The sequence below is a fragment of the Bombus huntii genome, chromosome 1 (assembly GCF_024542735.1).
Source record: "Bombus huntii isolate Logan2020A chromosome 1, iyBomHunt1.1, whole genome shotgun sequence".
In the NCBI taxonomy this organism is placed as follows: Eukaryota; Metazoa; Arthropoda; class Insecta; order Hymenoptera; family Apidae; genus Bombus; species Bombus huntii.
The window spans coordinates 25,770,160-25,795,429 of NC_066238.1; the positions used below are offsets into that span (position 1 = coordinate 25,770,160).

The 25,270-nt window shown below is 33.4% G+C and overlaps 2 protein-coding genes across 19 annotated transcripts in view; one reads left to right on the forward strand and one right to left on the reverse strand.

The window, feature by feature from the left end:
• LOC126866713 (uncharacterized) overlaps nucleotides 1–25,270 on the reverse strand; it is a 497,548-nt gene that overhangs the window by 133,819 nt on the left and 338,459 nt on the right. For 5 of the 18 annotated variants that reach the window (XR_007690037.1, XR_007690036.1, XR_007690027.1 and 2 more), the window contains exons 5-6: nucleotides 23,242–23,440; nucleotides 20,762–20,868 (exon numbers count right to left, since the gene is read on the reverse strand). The exons of 6 other annotated variants lie outside the window; for them this stretch is intronic. Coding sequence is in view for 6 of the 12 variants with exons in the window: in XM_050620644.1 (XP_050476601.1) it covers nucleotides 20,762–20,868; nucleotides 23,242–23,440 (306 nt within the window). In the remaining 6 variants the exon portion in view is untranslated. Of the gene's footprint in view, nucleotides 1–17,691; nucleotides 18,429–20,761; nucleotides 20,869–23,241; nucleotides 23,441–25,270 lie in introns of those variants that run through there. 7 more of the 18 variants (XM_050620714.1, XM_050620691.1, XM_050620617.1 and 4 more) reach the window with 4 other exon arrangements.
• The window catches only part of LOC126866705 (uncharacterized), a 184,263-nt gene that overhangs the window by 13,932 nt on the left and 145,061 nt on the right, over nucleotides 1–25,270 (forward strand). The window lies entirely within an intron of this gene.

The following is a 25,270-nucleotide window of genomic DNA, read 5'->3' on the forward strand; positions in this document are numbered from 1 at the left end:
TTGTTGTTCATCTATGATCACCTTATCAAACGAAAGAAACTTTTCGGACAACCTAATGCATGTGTCGGTGTAGCGTTGTGGATAGGGTTGTGGGTGTTCGATGAATCTTTATTGAAATTAGCCATCGTTATGGTATAACAAAGGTACGGTTTATTAACACAAGTATGGATACCACAGACTTGACAATCAACCACGGCGATTAGGCGCTCGCTACACTAGTGACAATGGCCTTAGGTTCGATAACGAATCCGCGGTCAGCGGGATGATAGATGTACGTGCTCACAAAATCTAAGTCTCACTCTTTGTTAATAAAACGCTTAATATTTAGTGATCGTAAGGCGTTACTCTTTTCGTGGATGAGATCGCAAGAGGGAGCGACTTTCCGTGCCGATGATGCCACAGAGGAAAACTATATGGGGTGTGTCTAAGGACACGAGATCCTCGGATTCGTGGAGGAAAGCCTTCGTTCGGAAGGTGAGGGAAATTGACGTTGCTGCCAATTGGTCAATCTCCATATCGGTGATTAGAAAAAGATGCTAGCCGCTCTCGAGGGAAAGCTGCACATGTACTGCGGAAACGCATCGACATCTGGCAATCATCTTACTCGAAGAATAGGGTCAAGCTCACTATCACAAGTCTCGAACAACTACAATCGAATTGAATAACTACAATTGTTTAATTACAGCTATGGTAGACTCTAGATTACAATTGATTGCGGGATTATCCAAAATTCCAAAGGCTCCGGTGTTCTTTCATCTCCGACATATGTTTAATTACATTTTTTTGTATTTCTATAATATATTCCTTTGCTACTGTTTTATATGTATTTAAATGAATATATTTTTTATTTTTTTAGACATGCTTCGTTATATTAGTTACTCCAATGCTAATCCTCTCTAGTAAATTTGTTTACATTTAGATTGGAAGCAGAATGTTGGAAATCATATACAACGAACAATGTAAAATAATTTATACGTATTTTACATACAATATTGTGCATTTTAATTACTATTTGTGAAATATATTAAAATATTATTAGAAAAAAATATTGCAACAAGTTTATTGCGACGGACAACATTTCAAACAAGGATATTTAGAAATACATAAATTATACTTTTTATCGTGTATCTAGTATAAGCATAATATGTACTTCATTTATATCTATTGTAGAAAAAAGTATTAAATTATTCTAATTCAAATATATTTTTCATACTCAATTACTTGAAACTTAACTCAATTACTTGAAATATTTTCATTTTTCTAAACTCAATTTTTATATAATAATCTACGTTAATAAAAAATGGTAAAATTTATTAAACATTGCAAATTGCTAATGTCTCGTTGAATAAAAGTAATCATATAACGGATAAATTCCCATGACCATTCGTTGAAGAAGATTATTGTTCGGATTTATGGCATGAGTTTACGTCGACATTACGCTACCCTCCATATTGGCATGCAGCCAAATTCACGAACCCAAATTATATTGTCCTAATGCTCGTAAATGCAAGCACAGATTAACTACGCAAATACGTTAAACGGGTGGTATAAAATGTAGGGATAAACTGTATCCTTCAGGACTCTTTTATTTACAAACTTTATTTATTTTCCATATAATCCATAGCTTCATTCATTTTAACAGTATACAATTAAGCAACATTAAATAAATCAATCAAATAAACTATAGAAAATAGAAAATTTATGAAGACAATTATGATTTATGACACCAGCTTTCAGAAACTAGATATTATCTCTGAGTCGAGATATTAGCACTTAGGACGGTTCTAGTAATGTTAACAATGCCTCTAATTTTCCATTTCCATTGTGTTCTCAATAGTCGAACGTGTCGCAAACACGGATACTTCCGATTGTTAAGGTAGCTAATTCTAGCGATCTGACCGGTCGAAAGTTACCCCGAGGAATTTCTGTCACGTCCGAATAATTGCTACCATTGCCGTATTTTGTAATATTTCTCCGTGAAAATTTTATACAATATTCTTCGAATGCCATACTTTAATGCACTATTGGTTTTAATAAAGAGATTTTAACTGTGTCGTCATAAATAATTCACAAAAACATGCCTTATTTGTGTACTAATTAACCTTAGCCCCCCTTAAATATTGTCCTACAGACAATAGATTACCTGCCGGGAGAGCTTTAAATGCCTTTAAGGGTCCACCTTGGCGATCCTTCTCTATTGTATAACTAAGAAGCTTTATTCACTCTCTTGTCCTATCGCATTTTATGGCATCCAACATAAACATACATCGACACACATTTTTGCTTCTGACGAAAACGTTTACCTTCTGAATATGCAATATGCAAATAGCGCAATAAGCAAAAAATAAACCATTTGTCTTTCTAATGCTAACACTGATATAAAAACCAACTCTAATATATAGAATCAAAATGAATGTAACAACCATATAGGTTGATATTTAAAAATTAATAATTAATAAATTAATAATTAATAGATATACCTCATCTTTCTTTTAATCCTTCCAAGATCAAATCTCTTTTATTCTATAAAAGAAATTCTTCCTTCATCACTCATTAATGGTACTCATATTCATAAATATTATAAAGAAGTCACAATGCACTGAGATCAGTTTCACTGATAATAAATACATTTATTGTTCTATTAATTAATAACTTACTAAAGCACAATGTTATACATACAGCATCGATAAATTTTCTAACATCTTTATTTATACTTCTCTAAGTAATTGTTTGTTAATATTTTTTAGCAGGCACGAATCTCATGGGCAAATTCACACAGAGTGTCCGGAGAATCGTTCAGGATGTAAAGGATGAAGGAACATCAAGTAAGTTGCTGTAAAATATTATATACATAGTATTTTTAAAAGAATATATAGATGTATATATGTACATATAGATTTGTAAATTATCATTTGTAATTGATTTCTAAGAACTATATAATTTATTTCAATAATTCACTGTATTTTACTGTAGAATAAATCTATTGTGCTAAATCTATTTGTACTAAATTTAGCAAATTATAAAATGTTCTCTCACATGACAATTTATTTAATCACAATTATTTATATTTAATCATGACTATCTAGTCAAAATCAATTCGACTATTACTTAATCCTTTAACAGTGTAACTCAAAGAAGATTTAAAGCTATGAATTTCATTATTATATCTGCTATTTTCATCATATTTTCCTTCCGTTTGTATCTCTCAAAATATCTTTTTTCAAATTATGAACTACTTTATTCTTGAAAAGTATAGAATATACAAAAAAGAATATTATTCCTAAAGGTACCGCTGACCGACCGAGATGAAATTTGGTGAGCATCGTTGAACGAGGCAATAGATCTGAAATATTTTTTTTTTTTTATTTAGTTGTTCACATTCACGATTTGCCCGATTTGGACATTTGGTAGAATTTTTTGGCTGTATCTGAAATATGAAATTTAAACTTCGGGAAATCATACGTTTGGAAGATATAAGCCCCTATATATATATTATATTTAACAGATCTTCCGTTCCATGTTTTAGGCGAAATTACTCATCCTAACTTAATCTAATCTGCCTTACTCATCTCTTATTCGCGTGCACTTTATCACGTCTCGTTATAACGGATCTCTGTAAATCGTTGTCTCGATGGAAAAATTAAAAAAAAAAAAAGATTAAAAAAAAATTTTCATTCTATATTTTCGACTTCTTTTTTCGCGTCATACAATCCGGTTGTGTTTGTTCGAGATTAATGATAATGAGCCCAGAGTCGCGGCGACAACCAGTCACCGAAGGGATGAACGCTTTGTCTAACAAAGGTATAGGCTAATAAAGTCTAATAAAGGTATAGGGTAAATAGGCTCTCCTTAAAGAGAAAGTAAGAATTAAGAAGAAATAGTTGTAACGGCACTTGACAGAAGGTCTTTCAAACAAACAAATAGTCTTTGTTCTGACTACGGAAAGGTAGGGAAAATCTATTTTTCTCACAAACGACGCTTCCCACTAGCAACTTCCACTCAAGGGCAGCTAGCACCCTCCTCTAACCACCACAATGGAAATTGACCAATTAGCAGCAATGACAACTTCCCTCACTTTCCGAACGAAGATTTTTCTCCACCAGTCCGACGATTTCGTGCCCTTGCACACACCTCATCGTAGTTTTCCTTTTCAGCGTCACCGTGACGGAGGGACACTCTTTCGCGTACGCTCTCATCAACGAGTTAAGTGACGTCTTTGCGATCCGTGAATATTTCACGTCTTAACATATAGTCCAACTTAGACTGTCTAACTTAGCAGTTAGTTGTCAAATCGGTTGTGTCCATACTTGTGTTAATAAACTCTATCTTCATTGTAACACAACGATGGCTAGTTCCAGTGAAGATTCATCAAGCGCCCATAGCTCTAATCCCAACGCCAACCCGACATCAGAAGAGGGACCAGTGCCGGTTATAACATTGCAAGAGCATATGATTATGGTGCGCGATTTTATTCACACGCTGGCGTGGATACAGAGTGCGAAATCTATAAATCTAATGCTACCACATTTTGACCCCGAAATCGCGGGCGCTGATCCAGCCGCATGGTGCGCAGCTGCTAATCAGCTTATGAAGGACAACCCTCTACAAGACAGCGCGCTAATTTCTGCTTTAAAAAATGCTCTAAAAGGTTCTGCAGCGCATTGGTTTACGCAGATAGTGAATGGCGAAGAGCTTACCTGGCCGACGTTTATGGAACTTTTTACTACGCGTTTTGGTGGTAAAGAAACAGCAACCTCGGCGGTAATGAGTATGTGGCGGATCGGTATCAACAGGACGCCGACAGGTCGAGGCATCAACACGGCGCAACACCTCCCGGGCGATCCGCGGGTACCAACCGCCAACACTAGAGGGCTACGACGACATCGAGTCTGTCTGTCTAACTCGCTAGCGGTCGAATATACGAGCGATTGATATAAATACCGCACCTAGCGATACTCCCTCTACGTCTAAGGCAGGGACTACCAGGCATAGCCTTACTGACGAGACCACCGGTAGTCCCGGGACGAAACGCACTCTCTCTCTCTCTTTCCATCCGTCACATTGGTGACCACCGACAACGAACACGCACCTTTGGAGAAGGAGTCAGGAAAGGAGCCAACCACCGACAACGAACACGCACCTTTGGAGAAGGAGTCAGGAAAGGAGCCAACCACCGACGACGAACACGCCAAGCAGGTGACCGGATACGAGACGACGACCAGGCCAGGAGGTGATGTAGCCATTGCAATAGTTCATGGGCATCACCTCCAGCAGCACGTCAGAGGAGGAGACAACCACCTCATCCCCACGACGATCAACCTTCCATCATCGACGACGAGCCATTCCCTCTAACTTGTATCGCGCTATATAGCTTTGGGGTCACGCTATAGCGCTAGGGGGAGGCTGTGTGGCGGATCGGTATCAACAGGACGCCGACAGGTCGAGGCATCAACGCGGCGCAACACCTCCCGGGCGATCCGCGGGTACCAACCGCCAACACTAGAGGGCTACGACGACAACGAGTCTGTCTAACTCGCTAGCGGTCGAATATACGAGCGATTGATATAAATACCGCACCTAGCGAGACTCCCTCTACGTCTAAGGCAGGGACTACCGGGCATAGCCTTACTTGACGAGTCCACCGGTAGTCCCGGGACGAAGCGCACTCTCTCTCTCTTTCCATCCGTCACAAGTATATCCAGAGAAAAACCATAGAAGGACGAAAACATGGCAGCTTACATCGCTCCTCTCCGCTCCCACGTGCAGGCGAAGTGTGAAAATTTATCTAAAGAAGAATTACTCAACGCTAAGATTCATTGTCAAGTGAGCGCACAAGATCAGCCCATTGAACAAATAGCACTTGAAAAGGATATCGAGACCGAGGACGAATTTCTAAATAATACATCAATTGGTCCCGAAGCCAAACGATACAGGCTACCTGACTCGCGGAATAAGTGCTTTTACTGTGGGAGAGTAAAGACCGAGAAATGGAAATGGAAATGGCGGCGTCTAGAAAGAAGCGAACCAGCTACATCGGCCAGGATGTTGTGCTTCAAGTGTCGTAGGGTAGATCATATCTCGCTTAATTGTCCGTTACTGGGGGAAAAAAACTATGATTCCAATAACGAATATCGAGCCGACACCTGAATGGTGGAGTTTCCTACTGGTAAATTAAGTCACCTGGGTGAGTCGTTCTCATTCCATTTCGATTCTGGAGCCGAATGCTCATTAATTAAAGAGTCTGTAGCCCCGAAATTTTCTGGCAAAAAAGCTACTAATATAGTAGCAATGCGAGGAATAGGAAATACTTGTGTTGAAAGTACATCTCAGATATTGTCCACTGTATGTATTAACGGTTTTGAATTAGAGAAAACTTTTCATGTACTTCTTGATACCTACTTAAGATACGATATCATCATTGGTCGTGAAATTTTAAGTCAAGGTGTTGACGTAAATATTACGCGAAACAGCCTCGTTATTTATAAGTCAAAGACAATTAATGACTGTAGCAAAACCGCGGACGACGAGATCGATATTAACGAGGTCGACACAGATGTAATCGGTAATGATAAAGATCGATTAATTTCTATTCTCAAAAAATTGAAAGATTCGTCCATTGCGGGGTCCTCGCGTATTCGCATAAGTACGGGGGAGTTAGAAATAAGTTTAATAGATTCTAACATTACCGTCCAAAGAAACCCTTATAATCTTAGCGAGGAAGGGTGGAGAATTGTGCGTGAAAGGATAAACGAACTAATTGAAGCTAAAATTATAAGGCCTAGTAGTTCACCATTCGCGAGCCCTATGTTATTCGTGACGAAAGAGGACGGCTCAGATAGATTGTGTGTAGATTTTCGAGAACTAAATAGAAATACGGTCGCGGATCAGTACCATCTCCCTCTTGAAGCGGATCAGATCGCGAGGCTGCAGAAGGCGAGATACTTTATTACCCTAGATATGGCCGGAGGGTCTCACCAAATTCCCATTCATCCTAATTCGATGCAGTATACAGCGTTCGTTACGCTCGACGGACAATATGAGTACATGATGATGCCGTTTGGATTGAAAAATGCATCGTCCGTTTTTCAGAGGGCCATCCTCAATGCCTTAGGCTACCTCGCTTATTCATACGTTGTTGTTTACTTTGATGAAGTCTTAATCATTGCCGACTCGATAGATCAAGCTTTAGAAAGATTGGACACCGTATTAAGTATCCTCGTAAAAGCCGGATTTTCTTTTAGTTTTTTTAAATGCTCTTTTCTAAAGACGTCGTTACACTATTGCGGATATGTAATTGGTAACGGAGAAGTTCGCCCCAGCCTGGGTAAAACACAAGCCTTGAGTTTTTTACCCGCGCCAACGACCGTCGCACAGCTGAAGCAGTTCATAGTTTTAGTCTCTTACTTTCAAGATTTCATCCCTAAATATAAACGGATAATGAAACCCCTGTATGACCTTATTTCGAATAATAAAAACATAACTTGGACGGAAAAGCATGAAAAAATATGGCAAAAAGTAATTTCCGTCCTGACTGGCGCGTCGGCGTTAAGAACATTCGATCCCAAATACCCGATCGAACTACATACTGACGCTAGTTCGAAGGGATATGGGGCCATTTTGATGCACAAAGTTAAAGGTACAAATAGAGTGATAGAATATTGCAGTAAAAGAACTAGCCCTGAGGAATCTATGTATTCCTCGTATGAATTAGAGACGTTGGCGGTTGTAAACGCCGTCAAACATTTTCGGCACTATCTACGTGGACGACAATTTCTTGTCGTCACTGATTGTAGTTCCCTGAAGGAAAGCATTAGTAGAGTATATTTAATTGAAAAGGTTCACAGGTGGTGGGCTTACCTACAAACTTTTACCTTTGACATTATGTTTCGAGAAGGCAAAAAAATGGCCCACGTAGACTTCTTTTCGCGGAACCCCGTAGAATTGGATCATCGTAGGATAAAAAATGTTACAAAAAAACAAACCAATTTTACCGAAATCTCGGAAGGTTGGTAGCGGAATAAACCCTATCTTCCTTATACCACAGCGATAGTTAATTCCAGGATGGAGATTATTTGTTGATCACATGTTAATTGTTATGTTATATGTTATGTTTGTTAATAAATTGTTGTTCGTTAAACATCAAGAGTAGTTCCTTGAATACACTATCAATTTAAACACTATCACTATTCAGGTTATCATAGGTATCAAGTCTTGTAACCTTGATATATGACAAATAATCAATATTTATTTCCTATAAAAAGTCAAAAGTGCTGTATATGTTTTTTTGTATCTGATACCAATAATGCAGGAAGCATTCAGATTAAACAGATTATTCATTTCTAAATCATTGATGTAAGAATTGAATATAACCGCGTCAAAGGTGTCAAGCATCTGTAAGGTGCTGACAATGAAGTCCAGATCGGGTGTGACTGCCAACGCCCTGGCCGCACTGAATGCACTCGTTCCCGTTAGATTTTCCCGTAAAATTTTCACGGAGAAATATTAAAAAATACGGCAATGACAGCAATTATTCGGACGTGTCTCGGAAAAAAGTATAATTGCCGTGCCCCTCATAACTTGGTGCTGGATCATCTGAAATCAAAAAGTTAAAGTTCATTCGTTAGGTAACAGTTTCGCCCAAGTAACGCTAGGAGGGTTTTTCGAAATTTCAATTTTTCACTTTTTTGGAGCACTTTGAAGGGAAAATTAGCCGCAAATTTTCGCAAAATCGGCTAACTCAAAGTGTTCCAAAAAAGTGAAAAATTGAAATTTCGAAAAACCCTCCTAGCGTTACCTGGGCGAAACTGTTACCTACCTGATTTTTTTACTTCAGATGATCCAGCACCAAGTTATGAGCAATTCTACTTTTTTCCGAGACACGTCCGAATAATTGCTGCCATTGCCGTATTTTTTAATATTTCTCCGTGAAAATTTTATACAATATTCTTCGAATATCATACGTTAATGTACCATTGGTTTTAATAAAGAGATTTTAACTGTGTCGTCACAAATAATTCACAAAGACATGCCGTATTTTGTACGAATTAACCTTACCCTCCCGCCCCCCTCCCCCCTTAATTCTTTTGTCCTAAGCCTCTCCAGATTTTCGCCTTCATCTCGATCACGCTTTGTTTTTGGTATGATCCCCGAACCTCGCTTCTCCGTGGACCTTTCACCATTTGCTGACTCTTTGAGATTTGGTTGTCCAGCATTACACGCTCGATTTAGCCTGGCAACCAATACTGACCTTGCACCAGATATTGGTAGATTCATGTGCGCAAGCTTGTTTCTTAATTCTTCCAGCGTTAGATTTTCCTCACTTGAAAATTGTTCCCCTTTACAATTTGCCATCTTAGTCTTTTCAATAATGTCCTTTGAATACACACGATATTATTATCAACGGCTAACGATATTGTCTTTTATCCCACCGCTCACCGATAAAAAACAATAAAAAATTTTAGAATAATAGAATAATAGAAATAATAAAAGAATAATAGAAATAGAACAAAATGGATCATACAAAATATGGACAAAACAAAAAATGTTGTGCATCTATTATTTCTTTATAAAACGAAAGAAACTTCTGGGACAACCTAATAACAGAGAATGAAATTTCAGAAAATGGATTCAGAAAATCGAGTAAATAAGTCATTTAAAATTTTATAGTATTTTATTAACAAAGCTTAACAACCAATAAACAAGTGAAGTTTTATAGCGGTAACAAAGATGTATTACAGGGAAATTAAAATCGTACATTCGATATGTACTGTAGCATAAAATTCTGTTCAAATCAATGGACTAAGATCGTTTTTAAAACTACTTGTACACGTAACTACTCGCTATTTTCCACCAGGAAACACAGAACGCATAAATAGGAAGATGTAAACACTAGTACAACACTATAACATCTAGCATACATTACATTTTAACTAATCTAGCATGATGTCTATTAGTTAGTCGTGTACTAGTGAACACCAGTTCATACATAAAAGCATTTTCTTTAAATGTTATCTATAAGGGCCAGTCCGTTTAAGGAACGCTATTACAAACACACAATTTCCTTGTAACATTTTACTTGCTTATTAACATACGTCACATTCATCGGATATCTAGTTACATGAATTGCAAACTAATAGTTTTACTTACACACATCAACATTATGCGATTCGTCGGCTATTCTCGTTTTTTCTAACTCTACCTTTTTTCAAGAATCTTAACGTCCTTTACAGTATTAAAAGTTTTTTTTTTTTGGAAAAGTAATATATATATATATTAATGTATATATTTAAATGTATATAAATATATATACATTTGTATTAAATGCCATTAATAACTATAATTTTTATTAATAAATATATATATATATACGTATATCAATATATTAGAAATAATATATCAAAATTTGACACGCAAAGATTTAATGCAAAATTGTGTTTAAATGAAAAGATTTTTGACTATTTTTTTATAATAGTTTGTATTCTGTACATTAAAGTTTAACAACGATTAGCAGCATTATAATTTGACGTTAAGATTCTATTTTTTTTAACGAAGCGGTTATTAAAACATCAAAAACTTTAGTTCTCAACACGAAACAGTCAGGACATCGACGTTTTTCTTTAACGAGAAGTAGTATATATATAGTTTGCATTAAACGCATCATTTATGCATATATTGATAATGAACGTTGATTTCCTTAATTCTTTAAACATAATTTGTGTACAGTCAGATATTTCATGTTCATATATTATGATCAGACATAAAGAATTTTAATAGAAATAAAAGCCAGTGTTAAATAAGAACAGACGCGTGTGTGTATAAATTCATCAAGTACATGACATAATTTACAATTGATCAACGTGAGCATTGTACTCTAACTGTACTTCAATAAATTACCATACACATAATAATGGAACTGATAAAAATCTAAACGATATCATACATGATTATGGTATAGCTATACACTATGCATTCCTAAATAATTCCACTTTGCAATTCTACCGTAACGAACATACAAACATCACAACAGCTTATCTCCCTTTTTCATGTTACCACAAGTGATTATATGTATATTATAAATTCTACACGGACTAGCGATTAATGGTATCAATGATCGAAGTTCGAGAAACATTTGTGAATTGCTTGCGACGTTGAAACGTACGCGCTTAATAAACTTCACATATTGATCTGAAAATCTATATTTCGTTAACTATTGACTGCGAAGATTGCACGATATAAATCATAACAGACGACCTATGTGTATAATCTTATATGTATAATGTGTTCTCTCAGTCGATCTAGCCTGGTGATTGAGTTATTAATTTACGTGTAGTCTGTTCATTAAATCGCACATTTTACAATGAAGTACACAATGCTGGCTGTACTAATAATACCTTGACATCTCTTGCTCTACGCTAGTATGTATTCTAATAGTGCGTAAAACGAATTATTTTGTTTAGGGCAACTTATCATAGTTATAATATAATTGTGAGTAAAAATACGAAAACCTATGATCACGTACTAATGATTATGAAATTATAAAATACTAGATCTTCAAATTCTTTACGACTCCTTTTTGTTTTTTGAGATGGACTGTGACTCCACAATTTCGTTCAGAATACGAAAGTATTTAAAGACATTCACACAATCGGATCTAAAACGTGCGAAATAATTCAATTCGCGGCATCGTACATTATATCAGAAAATATCACGAAGATATTAGAATTCTTTTATAGGGACATACGATGATCGTTCAATATTGAACCTTCAGCAACGAATCGTTTGCTTGTAAACGTTTGCATCGTTTCACAGCTTGTACGCTAAACGAATAGTCTCAGTGAAGGTCCTCCTCAAGATTTTCGCTAACTTCCTTATGAAGTTCCTGTCAAAATATATATATTTATATTTATTTTTTTTATCCGTAAAAATTTACGTCTATGTAACTTATCGATATGCACCCAGAAGCTTATCGTAATAAAGCGAATATGTATACATATTCTCTATCCACTTACAGAAATACATCGTTTAGATGCGTACATGAAACGTGTGTCATAGAGCGTACGATTACTGGTTATAGACATACAGATTGGTCGAATTTTCATTGATAGATTCCATAAACATACACTTATCAAGAACGCGAGATAAAGTTTCGAAAATTGAATTCTTACTCAAAGCCATAAATTTCATTTGCCATTCGATTATTGTACACTTATGTATATTGAATCAGTGGATAATGGTCCTTTGATTTCGTAATTGATCTTCATGTACCTTATTGATCTTAAACTTGCCGATGTTATTTTTGGAATAAACTTAGTATTTTTACAATATGACATGTGCTGAACATTTTCAATCATTATGTGCCGATTTGTATAAAAACATGTACATACATAGATTGATGCAAATCTAGTTTCTTTTAGATCGTACAAATTTTATTACTTTACGGCCATATTGCTATTAGAGTAGGAGGGATAAAGATTAAAAAGGTGCTCCTTTGTATATTTATCGTGTTTTATACGTATAGAAATATCGTATCTTTAAAGGTTTAAAGACCTCTCTTAATAGCATTCCATGAGAAACCAAAGCACCATTGAATGTTATATATTTCTATAGGACATTAACACGGTTATTACGTCTACCATGTACACACTCTTAAACACATTAGGTAGATCTCTCGTATCAGACATCCGTATGTGTATGTTCATAGTAATTATACTTATATCATTGATAGTTTTTTTCGCTGGAGTGAGTCCCGGTTTTCGCACACTTCAATAACTTATTTTCAATATCTTTTCCAATAAATAACGAATTTTACTAAATATCTTCATTACTGAAAATAGTTTTAATTACTGAAATTAAAATAGATTTTATTTTATATAGGGTAGTTGGTAACTGGTGGTGCAAACGGAAAGGGGGTGATTCTACGCGAAAAAAGAAGTCGAAAATATAGAATAACAATTTTTCGTTTGAGGCTTTGTTTTCGAGAAAATCGACTTTGAATTTTCGCTTGGTACGCGTGCACTTTATCACGTCTCGTTATAACGGATCTCACTGTAGATCGTTGTCTCGATGGAAAAATTAAAAAAAAGAAAAAAAATAAAAAAAAAATTTTCATTCTATATTTTCGACTTCTTTTTTCGCTTAGAATCACTCCCTTTCCGCTTGTACTACCAGTTACCAACCACCCTGTATACAACAAATAATTTAATTTATATGCATTATGCATAGGTAAAAGTTTCTGTTTTATATAGTCATAAAAAATTTTTACGCACAATTAACGATCAGTCCAGCAAAATAAAACTACGTCAACATTATTACGTACAATACACTATATAAAAATTTTACAGTAACACTCGCAAATATATATGTATACGCCATTGCATAACGTCATATTCGCACTTACGCACACGTATAAACTTTCAAAATCTATTTGGCACTCTCCTAGTTTCATTAAAACAGCGAGCGCACTTGCTATATTCATCAATTCAAAGACATTGCATCGAGTATAGCTTTACTCCTTCGCTACATGTAGTTCCGCTTTATACTATACCTTAAGTTCTCCTTAATATTATGCGATCATTGGTCTAAGAAGGTATTTTGTTTTACATAAAAGATATGAATTATGTCGCGATTATATTATCTCAAGGTAATCGTAGATGCATCTGAATATACATAGAGTAATTATAAATATAATTTAACCAGTCAACGTTTCAGAAACAAAGTTTAATAATGAACTTGTATAGACTATGTAACGTGTACATTTCGTGGTGATTCTTCAGTTAACTTTGGTCTTTATATTAACGTCAAGAATATAATATAGTCAATTAACATTGCATAAATAATGTTCGCGATTTTTTCTAAATTTTGATCTTTAAGTATTCAGGTTCTTTTTTGATTTATAGCGCAAGTAAATATTTGATTATGTGCTAATGTATTTGCAAGAATAACTAAATAATTTAAAGAAAGGGTTAAGTATATATGCTAGATAACGAAATTAGGAAATATTAATGGAAAATAAATTGGAAATTATTAAGCTGCAGCGTAGTTTTTTGTGTCGAAATTTCTTCAAATATTGTACGTTTCTTTATACATATACATAGATCATAGAAGAAGACAAATATCTACGACAAAAGCGCTATTCTAGAAACTCAATAGCTACAGTATGTATGTATTCCTCTTTTACGTAGATTTGCTGAATGCAGACAAATAAATTTCAATCCGTCTTCTTTATAATTTTATACGATATAATCTTGCGCATGATTGATATTTGATATAATTTTTGAAATTTCCATTTCCAATATACCTTAATATTAATATTTGTATAAATTTCATTCGAAGCTTCTCAAGTTTGATTCATTGCAAAATTTCTTGTGCATTTCGGCGAAAAAAAAGTATATTACAATGCAAAATTATCATGAAATTTGTAAAAATTAAAGTACTGTTCGTGTAAGCTCATTATTTAGGGTCGCTTAAATTTTATTTTGTACGTGTTACTTTTGATATCAATAAACTGAAGGCGATCGGTGTGATAGAAAAGAACACCGTTCGAAAAATATTTTATTCCCTGCAAAATTTGATTCGCATAAGTATCGTAAGTTTCATTTTGTTTTCAGATATGAATCAATTTGAAGAGGAATGTGCATTACGAGATCATAAATTACCTTTTCGATATTAATCATCAAGTATGTCATTTGACCGCTTAATCATCATTTTAGTTTCTGTATATGCCTGTACCCAGCATTTCTCTGAACTGATCCGTTATTTTCTTTGTTTGTAACAGGCTTTTGATTGGGATATAAGAATCATTTTAAACATACAAGGGAAGGGATTATGGGTCACTAGGCATCGACATACATTGAAAAGGATCCACGTTTTGATAATAGATCGTCTTGTCGTCTCAATGTCTGTCGTGCATTACATATACGTGCATTTTGATTTCGAGCTGTCAGCCATTGGTTTTTTTCTTACACATTACTTACGTAGTAGATGATTCGTATTTTTGTTTCTTTTACGACTAGATTTTAACGATTTAAACGCTCAGTATAGATTTTTCCAAGGCTGTTATGTGTTCCACTTGAAATGTAAATCAATATCACAATAATGTGTATTAAAATAAATATTCCATTCCGGGAAGTACTTATTTTAAATATTATGCAAACTATGATTATTTATATATATGAAATATTGCAGATGTTCGTCGGAGAGTTTTGATAAATTTAAGTAATTGAAATTTTGATATCAAATTATGATATATTCCGCGAATTTTTCTCGTAAACGGACGTTTACAGAAATTCGTTTGATTATCTAGTTTATAATTTATACATTTAAATCGTAAGTCCGCCATAATTCATTATTAGATTTTTAAATATTAAGATAACGTAGTAAAACTTTTTATAGTTTATATATTCGTATTATATTAGTTTTTGCTATCATTTCATGCACCGTTGCTTATTCTAATAGCGTGATAGATGAATCGATTAATTATATTCCACAATCAATTTAAGCTTTCATAAGCTTTCATGAAGCAAGCGAATGAAAAATAAATAACGTCATAGAATTTATGGTATTTTATTAACTATGTACGCCGAAACTTCTCAGTTTTTCATGTCTATTCATTTTTTTCAATTTATTAAAATTTATTTTTTAATTAAAAATTGAAAAATTTGGTGGAAAGTTAATCTTTTCAGCCGAGTTAATTCATATAACGTTTGTGTCAAGTTATGTTAATACACGAACTCGAATATTTTTCATGAATTATAGCGAATACGATATTTTATTGATTTAACAGTTTTTATAAAAACTATAGTGCATCATATAATTATGTTAGTAGATAAACATATCTTGCTTACATACATACATATGTACTTCGCTACCAAAGGAATATAAGATGAATCGACGTTACGTAGAACAATGGATAATTTTATAATTCCTGAAGATGTAGAGGTTGACTAAAGTGAAATATTTTATTTCAATTTGTTGTAAAAGTACGCACGTGTGTCTGTTTATATCATGTAGGTGCTTTTATATTTATATTGTATATATGTAAATGTGATAATGATGAGATATGTTTATTACGTCAAATTTCTTAAAGAATACATCCTCTTCTTTCTACGTTATTATACAATAACGTAAATGTGTATGATCTATGGTTAGCACTGTTTCACCCAAGATATACAAAGCAGTCATTGCGTTTTAATTGAAGTCGAATGTGAATACAGCACATACATCGTGTAGTTTTTCAACTGATGATGAAAAGAAGTTCGTACAGGATATTATAAGTGAACTGCTTTCTGCACGAAGTAAAGATATTGATAGCAATTTTTCCACTTTCACTAGACGGAAAAATTATGTTTTTATATCAAGTATATGTTTCAAGATAAATAAATTTTAACTCTGTTAGGCATTTTTCTTTTAGGAGTTTAAGAAATATTTTATGTGTATAATGTTACATATCTAAACAATTGATAAATAAAGCATAGATACAACAAAATACAAGGGTATAGAATCATTTGTTTCATAAAATAGAAAAGATTATTCCTGCAGAATTTAAAATTTTACGAAAGTAAAAGACGAGAAGAAATTTGAGAACCATGATAGAAGTGAAAGACAAATCCTTCGTATTGAACTTTTAATGACTTATTCTTTTTCAAATGACTTCCAGTATGAGATTTAAAAAATCGCTATTTAAGTGTTGAATATGCACGAATAAAGCGAAATCAAGTTTGTTAATATCTATCGAGGATACAAAATTACTTGATAAATTAGTGCAAATTAATATCTCGCACTATGATATATCCTCCTATAGTACCGCTAATAATTTTATGGTTGGTACGATATTAAACTTCAATAAACTCTATAGAAAAAATTATAACATAAAATAATGGATACAATAAATTTTTCTCTGTGCAACATCACCATCAACATCATCCTGTGTTACATCGGTTGCGGTTACACCATCGCGTACGACAACGATTATTAATGAGTTAATGATGTTATACCTAAATATCTAGTTCCCACCGTAGTCGAAGCAAAATGTTTCTGTATTACGAAAAAGAGTGTCATCATTCGCAAAGCGATATTTGACGCAGAATAAATATATTCCTCTTACTAAATTGCTACCGTTTGTCCTGTTCGTAGGTAAAGAGAGGTCTCCTTTGTTCAACAAACTCTTATTAAGTTGACAATGCTTAATGACGGCATCGAGTAGCAGAAAGCAGAGTGTTGCATTTTACACTTAATCACTTAAATCATTTTTTTATTTTGATAAGCACATGCACGCGCATACGATATAATTTGCATACAAAGATACACAACACTCGACAACATCTTATAAATCTAACATTTCTCAGGATTTTCTCCATTATGAAGTGCCTTAACAGAAATTTTACACCACGTTTACACAACGTTTACGTATGAAACGTACTGGTGTAATTTTTGTATTTTGTGTTTCAACGTGCAAGCGGCTATTCCGATCGTAATCAGAAACTAAGATGATCAATTTTATTTCTTCCCTATGTTGGAATTAGTTGTTCTTGTAGTACTTGGCGCTCCTGTCGAAATATATCTTTATTTCTTTCTATATTTTGATGAATTTTCACATTAAAGAATCCTTTTGATAATTATCTTATTTTTCAGATCGAAAAGACGAAATTTTAGAATCACAACAAGCAAATAATTTTACATAATTTCGTTTTTCATGAATTATCCTCTTCTCTCTTGAAATACTAATAAGTTATTTTATAATTCTAAAAATTCTTTATTCAATAAAAATGCAACAAAAATTAATTTCTGCATTTGTATTGTTATTTATTGTCGCCAAGTAGCAGATCTCTCGTGATACCATAAAATACCACGAAAAATACTATACTAAAAGCATCATTCCAACATACGGAGAATCTTCAAAGGAATGTTCGTTTAATTATATATTTTTTTATAAAATCTATCTTCTGTTCCTTTTCCCCTCACAACTCAATGTCATATTTCCTTACTTTGCATTCACGCATATTTTCTTCGGGCATTCAATTAACAAACATGATTCCAATTAGCGTACACACAAGGTGATGTATAGTTTCTTGTAAATATGTACCGGCTGAATATCATCAGACGAAACGTGCTATAAACACAGATATGTAGATCTTTATAGAGACCGTAAGTGTGAAATAAAACAGAATTTGCGGTAATTAGCCACCATGAATGGAGAAGTGAAAGTCTTGCTCAGGCTTGTTTCTGGTACACCCCCTTCACCAACGTTCACGCTAAGATCCTTTTTACAAGGTCATACGTGGCGAGCGGTGGAGGGGGTCTGGCCGCTATGCTTGGTCCACCTCGTGACAAACTTCCATATAGTCTGGATTATGCATTATATCCTTTATCATGTCCTTTAAGATCGGATAACGGGGAAAGATTGGATACACTTTTGAGCTATTGTATTCCTCCTGTGGGAGACAGAGCATTAGTATTATTAACATAAGGTAGGTCATGGTCTATGACAAAATAGTGAGTAATTGTAAATTGGTAAATGAAAAAATTAAAGAATTCATGACAAAAACAATTTCTGTACACGTTTATTTTTCTCCATGACAGCGAAAGATTGCTCTAGCATTTTTAATTTCTGTTCAATACAATTTAATTTTTTAAACAAAATATTCATAATTATACAGGGTGGTTGGTAACTGGTGGTACAAGCGGAAAGGGGGTGATTTTACGCGAAAAAAGAAGTCGAAAATATGGAATGAAAAACTTTTTTTAATTTTTTTTTTTTTTTTAATTCTTTCATCGAGACAACGATCAAACAGTGAGATCCGTTAAAACGTACCGCACGCGTACCGAGCGAAAATTCACAGTCGATTTTCTCGAAAACAAAGCCTCAAACGAAAAATTGTTATTCTATATTTTCGACTTCTTTTTTCGCGTAGAATCACCTCCTTTCCGCTTGTACCACCAGTTACCAACCACCCTGTATAATAATATGTACAATATACACAATTCCTGAGTGAGTGCATTTATAATCATATCGCAGAAAAACTATACCTATTTAATTATAACCATAAAGACCTCGTGACGAAGGTTTTTATAGAACTGGTTAATTTTCATTTGATAGTTAAAGTATAGATTATTTTTTATAACATTAATTCCACCCTGTTGTGAGTTTGCGTTATTATCTAAGAAGTAAACAAATTTTACAAGTATTGTTTTTATTATCAACCCTCTTAATTGTATTGGATCTGTCATTTGCTTGGTAAGGAAAAGTTCGATAATTTCAATTTGGAAAGAATTAATGAACATCGTGATTATATTTTTATATCTAGAATAACTATTAGATTATTATCAATGTTATCACATTGAATATTTTATTTTATATTATAAAGTGAAAAGGCAGATAAAGAGGCCCTTTACCACTATGTGATAACTAAATTTATATAAGAAATTTATATAAGAAACCTTTCATATGGTGCATAATATTATAATATTGTGGATGTTTATGCATTAGAATCAGTGTAAATATATTAAAAATTGAACAAGGATAGGTACATGAGGTTGCTAATGACCGTGGAAAGCAACATTAAAACGAGAAAAACAAAAAGTAGAGAAAAACAAAAGTCATGAGTTAGAGGTCAATTCAAATCATGTTGTTGTTTTGCCTCGGAGTATCAAGATCGTTAGAATACACGTAATATAAGAAGAAATAAACTCCGAGCAAAACAATGTCGCCGCTACGTGCAACCGTCGAACGAAGACGAATGTGAATTTTCGGACTCTCCCCCGAGCAGTATAAACAAGCGAACGCGATCGCAAGGAAATGAGTTACAGTCAGCTGTCGATCAGTTATCAACCAGTTATCAACGAATTATCCGCGATCTAATTAACGAGTCATGAGCGATCCTATTTTACGACTTATACACTGTCTTAGCGAATCGGTTAGTACGAGCGTCTTTGTGAATATTGTCTGTATACTAATCTATCATTTTAAATATATTCGACGGTTTCAGCAACGAGTAATCTCGTCCATTAAACCCCACCTCTACAGACGTTTAATTGTATTTGTAAATTATGATATACTTGGATATAAATATACAATTTTTTTATTCTAAAAAGTACGTTCCACATTTTTCTATTTTTCTAGAAGCTTTAGACTAATAAGATGTAGATTAGAATTTGTTTCAAGCAATACGTTACGGAACTGTCTGTCTAAGAAAAGCAACGCGAAAAAATCTTGATCAATCAGTGCCGGGAACTATTATTTCTTTACGAACTTTGTCAGGTTTGAAGTGAGCATTGTGGATAATGATAAATCTATGTGGGCCGCGCAGCGCTAAGTTATTCCTACTTTATTCATCTCGGTCGTACCACTTCTTCTTAAACGAAGTATCGGTATTGTGGGTACGTCATATAAAAATCTCTGACCGGCATTTTTGTATTTATAAGACAACGTGAAGAAACGTTTTTGACTTTGAACAATAGCTCCGTTGACGCAAATAAATTTTCATAATTTTACGAACAGTCATTTCTTTTCTCTGTTGAATAACTTCTTTTATAGTTACTCTGTTTGGATAATGAAGGACGAAGAAATAAAGTGGGATTTACGTATAAGATATGTATATATGTGTATTTGCATGCTAAAAACATAAGGAAGGTTCTCAAGCGAGCATGTTTTCGAACATGTTTTTCAGGAATTATTTACCAACTTATTCAGTTTCGATACATGTAAAAGAAAGAAAAAAAGTCATGTGAAGCAAAGAATAATTTGGTTTACTTAGTTTATAAATACCTTTAAGTCTCGAATGAGATTTCTCAGTCCCGTGTACTTTTTCAATAATCTGTACAGGTCGTTAGTCATTTGAGTGTTCTCTGCTTCAATTTGAGCTGTTGTCATACCTATACATACAAATAAATATGATATATATGATATATATATATATATATATATATATATATATATATATATACATATATACAGAGGAATAAATCGATAGAGAACAAATGTAAAACCTATTACGTTCAATGAAAAACGTATATAACGTATATGCTATTTGATGCAATGCGTAATTGACTTAATCAGTAATTTATTTTAAAGTCATATCGGGCTTTATCTTTTTATGACACGTTTAATATTTTCTATAAGAAGTTGAACCTCAATGTTTTACACATTATATGACATTTCATTCCAGTTATATTTATTTTCTTTCTATTCGCTTTATTCTACAGAATCGACTATAAGATAGATAATTTTTAACACTAAAATTGTCTTAACAATTCATGTTAAATTAATTAACAATTAAAATGACCAATTTGCAATTTTTCATAGTAATTTTTGTAGCACTATATGTATGTATGTTTATGCATTCACAACTGGGGAACTCGTGTGATTTTTTGTAAAATATATAAATAAAAACTTGCATTTTCTTGAATTGTACATAAATTTTTACACACCTTCCATTTTGATCTCTTTGGTGCAAGTTTTGCATTGTAGACGTCGGTAATAGTAGCGTTAATGGCTTTGAAAAGTATGTCGTAATTAACCATAATTTGTAATAGATGTATTTATATTATATAGATAGTAAGAAAAAGCAATATATGTATAGTTACATACGTATAGATCTTAGGTAAGAACAGCGAAGAACTTAATTGTTTTAAAACTGTTATTCATCTATTATACTTTATTAAAATTTTATTTTAAAAACATATATTTAACAACAAAACTAAGTTAGTAAATTATTTTACTATTACCAAATGATCATGTTTGTCTTCAAATTGTAGTGTCAATTCTGATGAAATGGATGTTTGAAATGGTTTCAAGGGGGACACAATTTGACGTGATTAGTTTTTGTAAAAATATGCGTAGTGGACATATGTAGGTCAAGTTTGTTTTTTTAGATGAAATCATATATTTTTCATTACGTTAGCCGATCCAGCTCGTAATTTTGCGTAAAAAAAATAAATCTATCATAACATAGGACTATTAATTTAGCAGATAGTTTAATTTCAATTCGAATTCAATTCATAACTGGAATCACTGCAATAACTTCTCAGATATATTTTATTTATTTTTATTTTTATTTTCGTAATATTCTCTAATAATCGCTACAACTTATTTTCGTGACATTTTTATTGAACTATGTTATGATATATTCAACGATATCATTGAAATCATATACATTCCGTAATTCTTTCGTGATCAGTTATCTCTTTAAAATATTTATAAATCTTTCATATAAGCATTTCGTATGATATTATATATAGATAGTAACATTATAATATAATATTATAAATTAACAATATTATTTTTATTATTAACACGTTGACCGCCACGACACCCGTATTCGGGTGTCGCTTATTTGACTACTTGCGAAGGATCGCCGTAGATATTTGAAAAGATATTCCATAATAATAAATGGTTCATTAATAATTAATTGTAATAATAGTTGAATTGTTATAAAATAAAAATACGAAAATGGTTTATTAAAAAAATTATTTAGAATGTAAAACTTTAAAGCATTCTATACACAGCTGAGGTTGGTCGGGACAATTTGGACAATAAGTTATTGTTTTCTTCAAATTCTTTTGTGCCTTTGTTCGATCCATTCGACGTCTTTTATTTGCATAACATAATTTGCATGCGCGTCTAATGCTTCTTCCGGAGTCATTCTTCCGAAAGGCGATATTATGCTGACTCCGTCGAAGACAAGGATATTTTGTATTTTCAGACAACCCTAATAATTTTGCAACTAATAATTGTCTAAATATTCTAATATTTATATTTTTTCTTGTTGCAATTTTGTAAACCGTCGAAGCGTTTACAACAGAAATTCCCAGAAAGAATCGAATGCCAAGTTTTCTGTACCATTTGATTCCTTTTCTAATTGTGGTGGCATAAGAAACCATTTGGTCGGAATAATCTATACCACACTTTCCTTCGTTATATTCAACAACAGCTAGTGGTTTGAATGTTGCGAACAAATGAAACGAAAGATCATTCTTGAGACTACCACTTGAGCAATTCGCATTATTAAAATATCGATGGGAGCACCTAGCAGGGAACGCAGGGATCGCTGGTACCGACGGAGATTTCTTTGAAAACACGCGTGGCAGTCAACGTGTTAAAATAGATACATTCTCGAAAAGCAAACATATGTATGTTTAGCAATTGTTCTCTAATCTATTGATTTTCAACTTTATATTTAAACACCTTATACATTGGAACAATCCATATTTGGAAAAGTGATCTTCTGTAATAGAATTTCAACTCACTTTCGAGTCTTTCAATGCGTTCTCTTTTGGTATCAGCTTCCTCGGCCAGACGGGCCGAAGTTTTCACACCCTCCCCGCTTTTGTGGGTCTTTTCCATAATGGAACATGCGCGTAGAACAAAGGCAGGCACTGTTTCCTGTTTTTCCTGTTTAGGTATATCCACCAGTGTCCAGTATTGAGTCTCCAACTTGATGACGTCCTAGAAAGATAAAGTCATAGATGCCCTTGTATATTTACAAATATAGATCATTTGACATATTTTTGCGCCAACTTGTTTACTGTGACATTTAAGCATTAACTAGTTAGATAGAAACATATTAGATTTTTTATTTTAAATAAATATTTTAATATCTTAATCTGAATTAACTCCACTAATTTCATTATTACGATATTTAGTAATTAATTAGTAAAATAAAAACATATTGAATTTTCTGTTTTTGAAAAATATTATATCTTGGTTTAAAAACATTTTAATATTTTAAACTCAGTCAAAACTATTTATACATTAATACAAATATTTCTACATCAACCTCTTTATTTTGACGTTTAAAGATTAATTAACCATATATAAATGTATTGCAGAAATTTTGTTTTTGAAGCATATTATACCTTAAATTTAAAAAAATGTTCCAATATTTTCAGTTTGGTGGATCTCCTACTCAACATTTTTTAATAAGAAACTTTTCCATAAAATTAAAAGTTAGTAACCAAAAAATAATTTCAATTCGATGGATTTTACTTACATAAATAGAAATATATATAATATAAAATACATAATCGACAAGAGAAGCCGGGAAGTCTTTGTAAAAGATTGTAAAGAGCAAATAAAATAAGTATGGAACACGTCCAAAAAATATCTAGAAACAAAAAGGATAGGACGAACTAAAGATTCTTAAAGAGGAAAGGGTGAGGGTGATAAAGGAAAAGAAGGAGGAAAAACAAGAAAAAGTGGAAAGAGGATGGAAAAGCAAATTCATGAGCGATTCCTGGGGGACGAAAGAAAGAAAGAAAAGGGAGAAGCAAAGGAATGAGAAACGGGTAAGGGAAACACAGGAGGATAAAGAAAGAAAAGTGGTAGGAAATGAAGAAACACTAAACAAAGACATAGAAGAGGAAGAAGCACGGAAATCTCTGAAATTGACGAAAAAGAATAAAGCAGCAGAACAAGATGAACTTAAAGTTGAATTTTTAGGAAACCTACTCAACAAATGGATGCCAAAATTGAGAGGACTTCTTAATGAAATAGCTAGCGAAAAACTGAGGAGAGATAAGGATTTTTCCAATAATATACATATCAAGTAAGGGACGAGGAAGTAGCTTCCAATTACAGAGGAGTCATCCTCCCGATCGTTGAATATGAGTTAATGACGATTTTAAGTTATCAACAAAGATTTTGGGAGGGAGAATCGGAAGATGACAAGATACTAAAGGAAAGTCAGGCAATCTTTTGATAAAAGAGAAGTATGCTAGATCATACATTTGTCTTAAATGGCCTAATCGATAACAAATTTAAAAAAAAGGCAGAAAACTATATATTGCATTTAAAGATTTTAAGGTCTTCGATTTATCTGAGATAGGGAACTGATATTCAAAATGAATGGAAGTAATCAATAGGTATAAATACTTGGGGCATTGGTTATCAACGGGTAACACGTTGCATTTAAGCATTTAAGGATCACCGTATCGCAGCGAAAGTCTGAAAAACCGCGAATACAGTAGGGAGCTTGGCGAGAAGAACAGAAATTGGAGGCTTGAAAAGAAAGTTGTACTTAATAGATACACCAGTACAGGATTCATGTAAGGAGTGGAAGTACGCAGTTGGAAGAGAAGGAAGAAGAGGAAATAGAAAGGGCACAGAGAAGATGCCTGAAAATAATTCCAGGATCAAATACCAACATTCCAGAATACATATGGAGAATGGAGTCTGACGTTAGGAGAATTAAGGTATAAGTATGTAAAAGGGCAGCGAGTTATATCCTCGAGATATTACAGATAGGAGCAGGCAGATGAGCCACAATTCATCAAATTG